A 14,608-nucleotide genomic window follows, 5' to 3' on the forward strand; every position below is an offset into this window, starting at 1 on the left:
GTCAGTCTGGGCCAATCAGAATGCTACATGGTCGATGGGCTGTCGCCCAAATGAAATGTATTTATTGGCCAATCTAAAAGACTTATTGTCTACCGAATCACATTTTTAACCTTGCTAAATATTTTGATGTTGTTTTATCGGATTGGTGGTTGTTTCATCGACATTTTCTGCTGACACGCCCTCGAACGCCAAAAAGGACACTCGCTTGTGATTGGTGGTGCTCCTGTGGCATACAAAACCGGAAACTAAAAGAGAAGCAAAAAAAAAAAAAACTAGTGGGAGGAGCAGCGAATAAACTTACCATTTATTTACCTGTATCTAATATTACACTTCGGATCAACGTCCACATTTGAAACTATTTTCGACGAGCTTAAAAATGGCTTACCCGGGATATGGCGCCGCTCCAGGAGGAATGGTAAGAAGAGGGCGAGGATTCAAGGAGGTGTTGCCGAGAAAAATGCTACCCTGGTTGCGTGAGAGGGGCGCGGAAGTAGAAGTGGAGCAAGATTTGGTTGGAAAAAATTATTAAGAGTGCTCAAACGGTAACCTTAGTGCAACAAAGTGTGATTTTATCGAACGAGTCACGACTTAATCGATATTTTACCCTAAATGAATCACCAAATTAGCTAGAAATGTGCAGAAAGTCACGCGTATCTACAAAAGTGTGATACTAATGGTTTATAGTTTTATTTTTAATAAGTTCCGCAACCGCTGAGACAAGTTTTACCAAATGTAATCAATGGTTATTGATTATAGATTTACTTGCAGCAATGCGTCAACTCGATGACATGATCGTTTCGACACACCCAATGTACTGTATATGTAATTAAGGGTCACATACGGTAAAGCTCTTTGTAGACTATGTTAAGCGTGCATTTTCCCATGTATTTAAATGTGTATATATGGGGAATAACAAAACGTATAAATATATATGTTTTGTTTAAAAGACATGGGATTTTTTTCTTCAGAAGGTCATCTGTATTTTTAACAATGATTTGTACGCCATGTTTAAAATGTTTTTAATTGATCAAACTTAAAATGTGTTTTTTCTGTATATATTTTTATTTAACAATAACCATTGAGTTTTGCCCCAGTATTTGAAATATTTGTTTTCTAATTGATCAAACCTGAAATGGTTTGTATTCATCTATTTAACCAACCTTTAAATGTTATCTATTTTTATTTAGCAAATATTAAAATGCATTTTCAGGATTATTTTTTATTTTCATAATTTTTTAAATTCATTTAACCTTAAAATGTATTTTAAGTATTTTATTTCGAATTTAATCAACCTTAAAGTGTGTTTTATTTATATATGGTAGTTCAACAAACTTTAAAATGCTTTTCCAGTAGCTGTTTATGTTTGTATTTATTTTAATTTTTTTTAACAAGCCTTAATTTTTTTGTAGTAAATATTTAGCATAACACTTTACATATTTCAGCATTGTACTTTACGTACATGCATATCATGTAAAGTCTTTCAAATGTTTTGTATCTTTGCAGCAGCAGCAGCAGCAGGATCCTCTCTACGGATATTTTGTGGCGGTCGCCGGGCAAGTGAGTGTAAATTCAAATTAAACACGAGAGGACATTAATCAAATAGATCAAAACGTTTTGATGTTGTTGTTTTTTCTTCTGGATTGATAGGATGGCCAGATCTCTGCAGATGAGCTGCAACGATGCCTTACTCAGTCCGGCATCTCTGGCACTTACCAACGTAAGAAATAATAGAAATATGCATAATTTTTGTCTGATATAGTGAACAAGTGGTTAGTATGTCTGCCTCACAGTTTGAATCTCGGCTATGGCCTTCCTTGGTTGGAGTTTGCACGCTCACATTCCCCAAAAAATCATGTTAGTTTCACTTGTGTCTACTCATTAGTGTGAAGGCTTGCTTGTCTACATGTGCCCTGACGTTGACTGTCAACCAGTCCATTGTTTGTCTGACACCCAAAGTTAGCTGGGAAAAGCGCCAGCTCACCCACAACCCTAAGGAGGACAAGCCCTATAGAAAACGAATGAATGAATTCTCTTTGTATTTCTTTCCTAATTTTTGTTTTGTTTTGTTTAACCTAGCCTTTAACATGGACACCTGCAGACTGATGATCAACATGCTGGACGTATCCTTGCTGACATTAAACACTTTTTCATAAGCTAAAAAAAGAGCTGTGGTGGGATCCTTGACTGGCGCGTGTCAGCGAGACATGTCGGGCACCATGGGCTTCGCTGAGTTCAAAGACCTGTGGCAGGCGCTCAACGCCTGGAAGAACATTTTCATGTCCTTTGACCGCGACCGTAGTGGCACAGTGGAGGTTCAGGAGATGCAACAGGCCATCAAATCCTTGGGTATGTGATACATTGACAACAATGGAAGTGGCTGCTGTCTTTTGTGGATTGCAAACGAATGAGATCCAACACAAGACCTCCAAAACACCTAAAAAATATATATATATGCCACAATTAGAAGCTTTTCTGCCCCAATACTTTACCAGCAAAAGGTAAACAAAAATATTAAAAAAATACTCACATCATGTGTATGTGAATGAATGCAGCACTTGTATAGTTTCTAAATGGATTTACGAACATATAATGTTAAGGTGTATATATAATCGTCAATATGTACTGTGTTTGTAGGTTACAATCTGAGCCCCAACGCTATGAACATGGTAATGAAGCGCTACAGTATCAACGGAAGGATCCCCTTTGACGATTTTGTGAGCTGTTGCGTTCGACTCCGTGGATTGACTGGTAGGAACGCTAAAAAATCCCGGGTTGCATTTAAATTCTTTGGATACAATATTGGCCTTTATTAAATGTGTGTATTTTCAGATCATTTTCAACGCCGAGACGCATCTCGAAATGGCACCGCCAACTTCCAGTACGACGATGTAAGTAACCCTGGGCTGGATTTACACTGTTTCAAGTGACACATTAAAAAAAAAACACTTGCTGTAATTGTAAACTACAGCCAAACATGTTGTGACTATGTGCTACAATAGGGGTGTATAGAATATTTAAAAAGGTTTAAATGTTGTAGATTAGATGTAAATAGAATGTTAAACTTGTAAATATGGTACATTGGGGGTATAGAAGATGGAATACACAAATAATCTACATTAGATGTGTATACAATATTGAATACGGCGTAAATATTGTATACACTGAATGTGAACAAATCAAATTGGAATTGTGCTCTTGAACCTACAGTGCAAATCCAGCCAAATTAAGATGGTTTTTTCAACAATAACGGCAACTTTTCTTTCTGTCCAGTTTATCCAGGTGACAATGAGCATGTGAGGAAGGACACGCGGGAAGGAGGCCTTTTATTTTTTATGCATAGACTTATTTTTACTCAAATGTATTTTGTTTAAACACTGTGGAACCTTTTAAGTGCAACAACTGTGGCCAAAAAGTCTGTCAAATACAGTTCACTCTCAATACATGGGTACATGATGAATTGAAATGAATTTTACCAAGCAGATGCTAATGATGTCGTTAATCCTAAATTTATTAACGGTATATACCGCCGAAAGTTCAAACCCGAAAATATGTGAAATATGTTTTAATTTACGCCCTGTATAACATGACAACTTCATTACATTCCCCGAATTACCTAAAAATACCAGCAGCTGTCACTACGCGCACACAATGCACATTTTAAAATCACATTAGGCACAGTCTTAACTTTTACTACAAATTTACCTCATCATGTCAGTAGTTTTGTTTTATTTTCATTTAAATCTAAATGTGAGTTTGACTCTGGAATGGATTAAGTCAACATACATCTCTTCTCCGCTTATTTGCAATTCACAAATTCACCTATTCATTGATGTTTAGGCAAAACTGTCCTTTGTTATTCACAGAAAAACTCAATTCACTGTTTTTGTGCTCAGGCTAAGACCATGTCTGATTTAAAAGTAGTGCTTTGGCACCACCCTGTGGCATTAAAAAAGCAATTATAAACTTTTTGAGGAATTTTTAATAGTGGTGAATTACTGTACATCATTTTAGGAAAATTGACATGGAATGAAACATGTTTGACTTTAGAGGTTCCACTGTGCAATCAATATTTGTGTACGTTACCACTATCATTCTCCATTAACGTTTGAATATAGCCTACTGTGCACTATCAATGTATCTACACATTTACTATCAACATTTACACAAATGTAGCTATTAAATTGTAATGTAGAAAAGGTGCTATGAAACTTGTTGGTTCAAGATGGTTGTCAGACGACAGCAGACTTCATGAACTGGAAGGAGAAAAAATATATTGATGTAAAAATAAATGTAATATGGAGCATTATAACTAATAGTAGTACATGAAATGGGGTTCACTAGTTTTACTTTGATTGACACAATAGCTAGTTGAGGTACACATTGGCTAACATACAAACATTACACCAGTTAAACAATCGAATGTGATCCGAGTGTGTGCTGTATTAAAATCTGCAACAATAAAGATATCGTTTCATTAATACCTCTCACAGAGTGAGCATAATCTTTGTAAAGGCAACATTACAGACAGCAGCGTGTAAAAGAAATGTTTAAGATAACGTTAGCGGTAACAGAGAGAGCTAACATCGTCTTTAAGTCTAACAATAGGTAGCCTAGTCGTGGAACGAAGCAAACATCGGAAGCTATGTCAGAGGCAACACTGGAAGCTAATGCTGGAGTCTATCATTTAAGCTAATATTTGAAACTCTAGTTAATTCTAATGTAGTAACGTCGGCGACAAAGTTGGAATCTAATGTTGAAGCAAATGTTGGAATCTAATACTGGAAACTCGCATTTCATTGGAAGATAACTTTGGATTCTAATGTTGGAAGCTAACATTTGAAGCCATTATTGAAAGCTAATATTAAAGCTAACACCGGAGCTAATTTTGGTCTTCCTGAGTGCTAACATTAGATTAGCAGTAACATTTAAAGCTAATGTTAGAATATAACATTGCGGTGATAGGCTATGTTGGAAACTACCTTCTAAATCAAGCCTTTAAAAAAAAAAATCATAAGAGAAATGTAAGATGAGCTTGAAATGATATAATTTTTGTTTTGTTTGTGATATTCAGTATTCCAGTTTAAACTAGGCAGTTCAATTTTTTTTTTTTGGGGTGGCAAGGGTGGGGGTCCCTAACAAGCAAATAGCAAAGTTACAGTGGATCTATCAAAAGTGAATACTATCTTTGTAAAGGCAGTATTGGATCACTTTGGCTCGTGTACCTAATGAAGTGTCTTGTGACAGTGAACGCACCTGCTTGAAAGAGAAGCTGGCCACTTGGCAATCACAAGGCAAACTGATTAGGTGAGTTTGGAAGCGATCTGTTGGAATATTAATTACATAAATAAATAAATACATGAAAAAAAACAACTAATAAAGTGTAGTATAGTTAGTAAAGCTAAGGAAACAACAACATTTAAATGTTCATAGTCGCTACACATTTACGTATACATGTTCCTGCAATTAAGCATTAAAAAAACAAATAAAATGTTAAATTGACTTTGTGTCAGCTTACATTGAATTCTTATGTAGTTTACGTGTATGAAAAGTAACTTTGTTACCTTTAAGGATTTGCATTCGCGTCAGCAAAGCAATGAAATCGTCGTACTCGAGCGTCCCTCGGCTTTTGTACTCCAACCACAGCGTCTTTAAGCTGTCCTTATCCAACTCAAACCCTGCAGGCAAGACGGAATCTTAGGGTACCGAATTGTTTACCTTGGTGTCTCCAACGGGTCACTACTTGAGCCTCTGTTGTTTCAGACTAAGACTAAACTTTCAAAACATAACATTGTATAGTAGTGTTGGATATTTCCAGAGCAAACATTTTAAATTCAGATGAATGTATTTCAAATAAACATTTGTATGTATTTATTTACCAAAAATATAACTAATTAAATGAAATAAAAAAACATTACCTCGTACGGTTAGAGCCTCGTTCATGTTCGCTTGAGTGAAAGAAGGCGGCAGCTTCCACTCATAACTGTCCACGTATTCCCGTCTGGCGGCCGCCACATAGTGGTCCAGCTTGAAGAACTCCACCTCATCCAGGTCTCCAGATTTGTCTGCCTGATAGGCTCAGTTCAGGAAACTCAACACGCGCTCATGGGCTAAAGTACTACGCACAATAGACGCACACTTTAACAGACACTTGCATACCCACACATATGAAGGATACATCTGCGAGTGTTAGCAGCAAGCGCGCAGTCCTGATGGTCAGTGCTGTGTTTGGGAAGATAAAAACCAGCATGAGCATAAAATGAAAAGCAATTTAAAGTAGAAATTTTTAACTGACATTTCCCGCCAACTGAGTGGCCTCCAGCCTGCAGCCTGGCCGCCACGGCCTCAGCATTCAACATCTGTTGTGATCACATGCAAGAATTGATGAGAAATATGAGCAACAGGCTTAATTTAAAAGGGAAGTCAACCCATATATATATTTTTTACAACAATATGTTGTATGTGCCCCACTAGTCTAAACCGTGTCCCAATCATTTTGTCCTACTGCCATAGTTTCACTTTCTGTCCCAATACTTTTGTCCAAACTTCTCCTTTGTTCTCTTTTCACTTTCTTAGCTGTTCCTTTTCTTTTGCCCAATTATCAAATTTTTCCTCTTTATGTGAGTGTCCCAATACTTTTGTCAACATTTTCTCCTTTCACTTGTGTCTCAATACGTTTGCCTAAACTCAATGTGTTTCACAAATGTTCTACCTGTGAGTGTGTTTGTGTTTACCTCTGACCTGTCGTCACCCTGCGAAGAGACAGAAGACGATTATAAATCATAACATAAACATAACCTGGTCCTGTATTAACTTAGAATTTTGTGTAAACCCCATCAATCGGCTCTTGCAGTTTGAAAATAAGATTTTGCTCATTATAGTGCTGCAAGGAGAAATTAAACAATGATTAATTATCAATATTATTAAATTCAATTCAATTCAATTCAACAGAATGTAAGAGTCCTTGAATCAATTTCATGCTATAATTCAATAAGCATTGTGCACCTTGGCCACTAGGGTGCAGTAGACAAGCATAAACACATCATGTAGACCGCATTAAGCTTTAGTAATATTAGTCTTGTACTTATTTAAAGGTTTCTAGCTACTGCAATATTAATGCCAGTTTCATTAGCCCATCTATGGAGTTTCTTGGTGAAGGTTAGCATTCAATCACAAAACTTGTAACTAAGTAGGAGCACTCTTAAGTCTGGGTACCACTGTATAACTATGACTCCATATATTGTACATACGGTGACACAGGAATCCTGCGGGAAGCCGCCGCAATGCAGCTCTTGGGGCCAGGAGACGCCGTAACGTCCTAAGCGCGCCTCGCAGCTGTCATGGGCCTTCTGGCAGAAGCTGCGGCAGGGGCGGCGGACCTGGCCGTACGAGCACTGCGGGGCGTAGGCGGCGCACAGGAAGGGGCGGATGTCGGCCGAGCAGGTGGTCTTCGCGATGGAGTGGAAGAAGGACATCTTGGCGGCGGCGTCACGCTGACTGGCGTGGCCCAGCTGGTTGGGCATCAGGGTCTGGTTATAGGACAGGCCTTGGCACATGGGGATGGTGAGAGGCTCGCAAATGGCGCCGCCCTCGCCCACTCCAAACTGCAAAGAACGTACAAAATATAGCATTCACATGTTCTGTGCTGTCTATGCTCTCGTTCATTGAAAGCATTTAGAAAGAAATCCCTGTTTAGCTATTTATTTTTTAACTCATTCACTGCCGTTGACGGCTTTAGACGTCAAAAATTCATTTGAACTATTTCTATTATTTTTCCACTTTTGTTAACAAAAGTATGAAAACCTATTGAGTTAACTATTGAAGTCATGCGATTAATTACAATTAAAACTTTTAATCGCCTGACGACATAATTTTTAATAATCTTTTTTCTTTTTGAAAAAAATTCATCACATGACTTCAATAGTTAACTCACGATTAACCACAAATTTTATATCTGGTCTAAATGTACAATATTTTTTCCCTAAGTTTTTATACTCTTGTTAACAAAAGTGGAAAATAATGTTAAACTAATAGAAATAGTTCAAATGAATTTTTGACGTCTATAGCCGTCAATGGCAGTGAATGAGTTAAGAAAAGAAAAAAATGTCGCCACACTTCTGATTCTTACGTGCTGGCATGACCCAGTGGTGAAAGCATCGCACTTGAGCGACTCGGGCCAAGTGAAGCCAAATTCCCTGAGCTGTGGCTCGCAATTGGAGCGGACCAGCTCGCACAAGGTCCTGCAGGGCAGCCGAGCTTTTCCCGCCTTGCACTCGGGTGTTAGGACGGAGCACAGAAAGGTCTTGAGGTGGGGCGAGCACGCTATATTGACCAGCGTGTAGTAAGCGTTGACTTGCAAGCCGACGTCCTGCTGCGTCTTGTGGCCCAGGATATTGGGCAAGACGGTCTCCGTGTATGGGAGATCTTTGCAAAGAGGCTCCGTGATAATCTCGCATGTTCCTGATGTCGTCGTCTCAGAAATGCTGTCGGGATCCTGAATGGAGACATTCATATACTCACTTTATTGAGAATGTGTTTGGCATGTGTTGCTGCATCAAGTGTGTTAATTTAGCAGTTGTTTGAAAGTGCAGTATATCATTACTGTAAAAGCTATGCTAATTTCCAGTTTATGGTGCGTCACATGAAATATTAGCATTAAGCTAGCAGATTTTCCTTGGAGGATAAAACATGGCTTAGTTCAGGGACGTCCAACTCATAGGGGCCACTTAAACCCAAATTTGATCTAAAGAGTGCCGCACCAATATGGAGCCAGATCAGTTAGTAAGTCAAATTTGACAAAGTAATTTAAGTGGTCGCCAATGCACGCTGCAATGGACAAAATTAGCAACAACAGTTAATTTTCGTGAAAACTGCAGTTTGTGTTCTGTCCTCACACATTGGGCCACATTGAACCCGCTGATGGGCCGGTGCTGGCCCGCGGGCCGTATGTTTGACACCACAGGCTTAGTTGGAACATTTTGGTATTTTAATAGACAATCAAATGTTTAATTCCCGTTTGTTTTATGTCATAATGTAATAAACAACTCATAACTCAATTTAGTGAAACCTTATTTATCGCCGTGATAGGTGAAATTCTCCCATATATATATATATATATATATATATATATGAGTCCTGCATGTTTTCGATGTTTCTCTACTCCAACACACCTGATTCAATGTTCAGGATAATTGTCAGAGCTTGCTGATGAGCTTAAATATGAATCAGCTGTGTTGAACGTGGGAAACTTCTACAACATGCAGGACTCAGGCCCTCGAGGACCAGACTTTGACTCAATTGATGTAGTGGCACAATGTGCCACTACACTGAAGGCGCTTAATGGCTAAAAACAAAAAGCAAAAGCCTAAATGCCATGTCGTCTGTTACCCAAACCCTTTGTGTGTGTGTCAGAGGTGCTTGTGACAATCATGCTTTCCCTTACCTGCTCACAGGAATACATGGAAAAATTTTCACAATTCAGCCTTTCCGGCCAGTTGAAGCCATACATCTTCATCAAGGCTTCACATCCTGAGCGGGACTGCTCGCACTGAGTTCTGCATGGAGATTGATAATGCCCCGCCCTGCATTCCGGAACGTAGACGGAGCACAGGAAGGACTTGAGCTGTGGCGAGCACGCTATCTTGACCAGCGGGTAGAACTGGTGCACCTCCAGGCCCGCTTCATCCTGCGTGGTGTGGCCTAAAGCGTTGGGCATGATCGTCTGGTTGTACCGGAGATTATTGCATAGGGGAACTACAATGGTCTGACATGCTGTGGATGGATCAGCAGCATGAGTGGATGGTGGTCGTGGTGGTTGTTGTTGAGCCTGAAAGAATTCAAACATCATTTGGACTGCTGACCATCTTAAACTCCGTCAATAGCACTCTTGGTGAAAGATAGAAACAAAATGGTCCCTGGTACTAGTTTGGTCAGTCGATATGAGATTGGGTGGACTCTAAAGGAGACGTGCCCTAAATTGAACAGGAAGTCAGCCATTTTGATTTGAAGCAGCCATTTTAGATTCAGTCGAACCCCCTCCCTGAAAGTAAAAAAAAGAGAAGAAAACCCGCTAACACCAGTTTTACCAATCGACGTGAAATTGAGCGTACTTGTCTATTATGATAATACACACAAAAACTCTCAAGGACCCATGCCTGAAATAGAACAGGAAGTCGGCTATTTTGGTTGGAAGCAGCCATTTTGCATTTAGTCACACCCTTTGAAAGTAACAATGAAAAACAGCCCCCAACACCAGTTTTAATGATCAACGTCAAATGGCCAGACAAAATGTCTCAAGGACCTTTGCCTGAAATTAAACAGGAAGTTGGCCATTTTGGTTTGAAGCAGCCTGTTTGCATTCAGTTGCACCCTCCTGGAAAGAAAGTCTATCATAACAGACCACATGAGAAAGTAAACACAAGTATTTGACGACTGACCTGCACACAGTTGTATTCAGGCAAGGCGTCACACTGCAGCTTGCTGGGCCAGGCCAGGCGCTTCGCTTTAAGAGCGCCATCGCACTCGCTCTTCACCTTGTGGCACATAGCCTTGCACGGCTTCACACGGGCGTCATCGTTCGAGCATTCTGGGAAGGCCACGCGGCAGAAGAGCATGGCGGCGTTTGTTGAGCAAGCCGTCTCCACGATCTGACTTAGCTGCTGCACGTTGAAACCTTGAACTCCGGCCGGGTGCCGACTGGTGCTGTAGCCCACGTTTCGGCAGAAGGAGGCGGTCACCGGCCGGCATGTGGCACCGAACGCCCCGCGGGGAGACGGCAGGAGAACCAACGCCAGCAGGAAAAAGCGCAACATGGTCGTTTCTGAAAGTCTACTCGAATGTTGTTCAACATCAGAACAGTTTTTCTGTTGGTGGACTTCAACCTGCTTGCAACATCTACTTGACATTGTGTGTTTGTATTTGGGGCCTAAAGGTGGGGGTCTGGGGTTGTCCAATAACAGCAAAAAATAAATAAATACAGTGGGGGTGGGGATTGCCGTCTCTACTTGAAGTCGGCCTAGCAACAGTGTGGCCATGAAAAACGAATTTCTGTTGCTCTATGTTATTTTAATCAATTTTGTATTGAACCACATGAAGTTTTCTGTCTGTGTGATTTATTGTTAATACATTGCAAGTAAAAAATAAAAAACATCACACAGTATTTTGTTGTTTTAAAACTTCCAAAAAGTGAGGCTAAAATCACCTTAGCCTGAAGTCTACATACTGTACAATCCTTTTATTCTGGAGTCTTCTGAGCCACCAGAACAAAATTCCTCGGAGAAAAGTTTGGGTCGAAAAGAGGAATCAGCTGACTGTGCACACCTGCGGAGACGGTACAATTAGACGGAACTTGATTGTCCACAGACCCGCTTAGGCAGCCCGCGGCTCACCATTCTCCTGCAAATAGATGATACGGTCCAGCAGCACCATCGTCTCCACCACGGGAGCCAGCAGCAACGCCAGGCTGAAGAAGACGACCACCCGGCCCTGCTGCGCCAGCATGGCCTCCAAACGCCCCTCATCCAAAGGTAGGGATGGGGGCAGGCCCAGCCGGGCCAGGCCCAAGCGGGCGTACCTGAGATGCAGCATTGAGGTAAAACATCAGGTTAAATAAATAAATAAATAAATAACAATATTTAATATTCTTACTTAAATATTTGTGTTAAATTAAAATATTTTGTTGCATAGTATGGTCAGTATTTTCTTTGGATTTTTTTATTTTAATTATATTAAAAATATTAGTGCATTATATTGGTCACTATTCCTTAGGGTTTTATATAATTGTTTAAATTACTAGAAATGTACAATATAGAAAAAAAAGGGGCTTAAATTAATTTTTCTATTAAAATTTTCAAAGAAATTAAAAATAATATATGATCTGTATTTTTTAAGTTTTTAATATTTTTTTTAATTCAAACAAAACTGGTAGTGTCAGTATTTTTTTAATAATTGAAAATTCAACTAACTTTCAGTAAAAATTAAAATTAGTAGTGTATAATTTAAAGCAATTTAGATTCTTCACTGAACGTAACATGTTTTTTGGTTTGCAGGAGATTTGCCCAGTTCAATCTGATTATACTGCATGTAGCAAGAGTACCAAATGTATGCACTGGTAGATATTTGGTTGACTCACTCATTGAAGGTCAGCAAATGGGCTTTCTTCACCGTCTGTATTCCAGCCCTGCGCAGATCCGGCCTGCTGTCCGTGATGAAGACCTCCAGCGCGGCGCGGTAGCAATGCGTCCTCAGGAGCGCGCTCTCTTCACGCAGCCTCTCCATGTAGTCCTCCGTGGCGTGACAGGCCGCCTCCCGCGCCTTGTAGGACAGCTGGTGTCCCGGCAGCCCCCGTACGTGCATGCTCATCGGGTAGCCAAAGTCCCGAACAAGGGGCTCGGGATCTGACTGTGACGTATCGGGGGGTCCGAGCACGCCTGCAGGGGCGGGCTGCTCTTTGGTGGTGAGCTTCATGTAGCAGCACGCCACGGAGGTGATGGCGCGTATGTGAGGACATTTGACAAAATGGCGAAGGAGGGTGGGGCTGAGGTCCCCGCACGCATGCAGACCAGTGAGGACCATGTCACGCCCCTCAAAGGCCTCCGTCTCGGGGGTGCGCTCAGGGCACCGGAGTCTCTTTTTGCAAGGAGTAATCGGACCTTCGCCATCAGAGTGGTCTGTGCCCAGCTGCTGAATGAAGACCTCCCAGGATGCCTTGGGGTCCACCCAGCCTGTCACATGGCGAGGACACGTCTCTGTTGGTGGTGGCTCAGAGGAACACTGACACAAGGCGGACACAACATTTAGCATTCCAAGTCACTTGACTTAATTTAGTAGTGCATGATATTGTATGGATTTTACTATTTATTTTTAATTGCATTTTATATTTAAATTAAATTATAACAAAATTTAATTTCAAATAAAATTAGCAGTATATAATATAGTCAGTATCTATGTCATTTTTTATTTAAATGACCTGTTTCTTCCGCCGCTCTTTCTCCAAAGCACACAGCAGCTGTCCATCAAACTTGGTCGCTGTGGCAACCAGGGTGGGGTCAGCCTCGATGGCCGTCACTGACAAGCCAAGCCCAAACGACAGATAGCGAGTCAGGTGACCCTGTTGTCAGAGTAGGAAGAATGTTGATTTAAATGGCAGGATTTTATATATTTTATTAGGTATATGAAGTGTTCTTTAAAAAAAAAATTTGTCACGCTACCTGTCCAGAACCAACATCCACGACAAGGTTGCACTCAGTCCCCTCACAAAGTTGTTTAACCAACTGAAATGCAATAAAATAACATAAATTAATATTACCACGTTTGAAATCCCGCTTGCAATCATTGACAGGTTTTGAGTACCGTGCCCAGCTCGCGGATCTCATGCTGCTTCTTGGGTTTGACGTGCTTGCGGAAGGCATGCGCCAGCAGCGAGCTTTGGTTCGGGTTCTCCTGAAACTCTTTGGGTTTGGCGGGATTGTTGGCGCAGGTTCGTGACTGCCAGGAACTTCTGGGAAAGGCGAGGGAGTGAGCGGCGGCCCGGAAAGCCAAGAGGGAGAGCGGCCACACGCATGAATACCTGAAGAAGACATGTATGGTATTGGAGCATTTTATGAATACAAAGACAGATGCACAGCATTGATCCATAAAAGTATGTGTTACCCTTGGAGGATTCTTGTTAAAATGTATATTCTTTTTTTTTTTTTTGCCATATTAGACTCAAAATTCCAAAAAATTGATCTAGTTCCTGTTATTTGCTCACATCTTGTACGTTACACAGTCCTCATTTGTCTCTTTCTGGACATTAGCAGCCAAGACTGAAGTAAAAGTCAACAAAAGCTACTTTATGGATGAGAGTGTGGGTGTACCTTCTGTGTCCATGTCCAGCATCCAGCAGAAGCAGCTCTGCTACCTGAGGATAGGACAGATGCTGCAGAACAGACTGCCATCTGACAGGCAATTTGTGCCACAAATCTTCAGTGAAGAACTCCTTTTTAAATAAAAGCAAAATGTAGCCAATTTGAAGAGTTTTATATATATATATATATATATATATATATATACACACATACAGTTAAGACAAATGTTACTCACAATGATGAATGACTCTGACAAGTATCTATACTGTGACAGAAAGGAAGTGATTCTTTTGGCCAGCTCTTTCTGGTCCTCTGTAGAAAGACTATTTGAACTTTCCCACATTTTGTCTCATTGTTGTTGCTTCCGTCAATATACGAGTCCGAAGCTAGCGAAATGCTAACTACACACGAGCCACGCTTGGAGTTGTTATTAAAGTATTACAATTATTATTAAATTATTATTGTTGAGTTATAATGTTTGGGACGTAAACCCACGCGTCTCGTATTGTATTCGCATACATCTCTGAAATATTATATCGAGTAATCACACTAATGGTAATCACGCGTATTTTTGTGTGTTTTTAGTCGCTAGTTGCCAAGCTAACTTTCCAAATGAACACTGTTGCGTTCACAATCTTCCGAAAAATTTGAAAGGCTTAGCGTGTAAAGGTACAACAAAAGGGAGACTCAATACAAACAGAACATACATTGTGATTATGGAAGTTATGTTTTTATATTAGTGGATATTGGTGGTGAGTCCAATG

At 40.4% G+C, this 14,608-nt stretch overlaps 3 protein-coding genes across 4 annotated transcripts; 1 reads left to right on the forward strand and 2 right to left on the reverse strand.

The window, feature by feature from the left end:
* Nucleotides 1–236: 236 nt before the first annotated feature.
* sri (sorcin) lies at nucleotides 237–4,478 on the forward strand. Its single transcript, XM_086077443.1, has 8 exons — nucleotides 237–415; nucleotides 1,504–1,557; nucleotides 1,648–1,717; nucleotides 2,077–2,120; nucleotides 2,199–2,346; nucleotides 2,635–2,748; nucleotides 2,830–2,888; nucleotides 3,271–4,478. The coding sequence occupies exons 1-8, from the start codon at nucleotides 377–379 to the stop codon at nucleotides 3,295–3,297; spliced, it is 555 nt and encodes a 184-aa protein (XP_085933569.1). The 5' UTR covers nucleotides 237–376; the 3' UTR covers nucleotides 3,298–4,478.
* On the reverse strand, nucleotides 3,307–10,884 carry LOC147172572 (uncharacterized). Its single transcript, XM_086077431.1, has 11 exons — nucleotides 10,434–10,884; nucleotides 9,440–9,823; nucleotides 8,126–8,491; nucleotides 7,248–7,601; nucleotides 6,732–6,749; nucleotides 6,293–6,356; nucleotides 6,176–6,219; nucleotides 5,916–6,066; nucleotides 5,562–5,675; nucleotides 5,254–5,321; nucleotides 3,307–4,253 (listed from the first exon to the last, which is right to left on the reverse strand). Exons 1-11 carry the CDS (start codon nucleotides 10,806–10,808, stop codon nucleotides 4,230–4,232), a joined length of 1,962 nt encoding a protein of 653 aa, XP_085933557.1. The 5' UTR covers nucleotides 10,809–10,884; the 3' UTR covers nucleotides 3,307–4,229.
* Nucleotides 10,885–11,004: 120 nt separating this feature from the next.
* On the reverse strand, nucleotides 11,005–14,450 carry mettl25b (methyltransferase like 25B). Of its 2 annotated transcripts, none has more exons than XM_086077441.1 (8): nucleotides 14,080–14,450; nucleotides 13,854–13,975; nucleotides 13,348–13,495; nucleotides 13,206–13,268; nucleotides 12,965–13,105; nucleotides 12,128–12,768; nucleotides 11,385–11,569; nucleotides 11,005–11,316 (listed from the first exon to the last, which is right to left on the reverse strand). In XM_086077441.1, exons 1-8 carry the CDS (start codon nucleotides 14,185–14,187, stop codon nucleotides 11,231–11,233), a joined length of 1,494 nt encoding a protein of 497 aa, XP_085933567.1. In that variant the 5' UTR covers nucleotides 14,188–14,450; the 3' UTR covers nucleotides 11,005–11,230. The 2 variants fall into 2 exon arrangements, with proteins under 2 accessions (XP_085933567.1, XP_085933566.1); XM_086077440.1 differs by having other exon boundaries at nucleotides 13,348–13,564.
* Between the last annotated feature and the right edge of the window lie 158 nt (nucleotides 14,451–14,608).

This window comes from Leptonotus elevatus, chromosome 6 (genome assembly GCF_054856555.1).
Source record: "Leptonotus elevatus isolate MCC_2025b chromosome 6, RoL_Lele_1.0, whole genome shotgun sequence".
Classification (NCBI taxonomy): domain Eukaryota; kingdom Metazoa; phylum Chordata; class Actinopteri; order Syngnathiformes; family Syngnathidae; genus Leptonotus; species Leptonotus elevatus.

What these genes read in the sequence shown, in the direction of transcription:
- LOC147172572 (XM_086077431.1), bottom strand. Translation starts at nt 10,808, where the DNA reads ATGTTGCGCTTTTTCCTGCTGGCGTTGGTTCTCCTGCCGTCTCCCCGC. An exon ending in CCATGTATTCCTGTGAGCAG is followed by an intron (nt 8,492 to 9,439) that starts GTAAGGGAAAGC and finishes GTCTCCATTCAG; the next exon opens with GATCCCGACAGCATTTCTGA. An exon ending in CGAGGCTCTAACCGTACGAG is followed by an intron (nt 5,676 to 5,915) that starts GTAATGTTTTTT and finishes TCTTGCCTGCAG; the next exon opens with GGTTTGAGTTGGATAAGGAC.
- mettl25b (XM_086077440.1), bottom strand. Translation starts at nt 14,187, where the DNA reads ATGTGGGAAAGTTCAAATAGTCTTTCTACAGAGGACCAGAAAGAGCTG. An exon ending in AGATCCGCGAGCTGGGCACG is followed by an intron (nt 13,269 to 13,347) that starts GTACTCAAAACC and finishes ATTGCATTTCAG; the next exon opens with TTGGTTAAACAACTTTGTGA. An exon ending in TGGATGTTGGTTCTGGACAG is followed by an intron (nt 13,106 to 13,205) that starts GTAGCGTGACAA and finishes CTCTGACAACAG; the next exon opens with GGTCACCTGACTCGCTATCT.
- sri (XM_086077443.1), top strand. Translation starts at nt 377, where the DNA reads ATGGCTTACCCGGGATATGGCGCCGCTCCAGGAGGAATG. An exon ending in TTGTGGCGGTCGCCGGGCAA is followed by an intron (nt 1,558 to 1,647) that starts GTGAGTGTAAAT and finishes CTGGATTGATAG; the next exon opens with GATGGCCAGATCTCTGCAGA. An exon ending in ACAGGCCATCAAATCCTTGG is followed by an intron (nt 2,347 to 2,634) that starts GTATGTGATACA and finishes CTGTGTTTGTAG; the next exon opens with GTTACAATCTGAGCCCCAAC.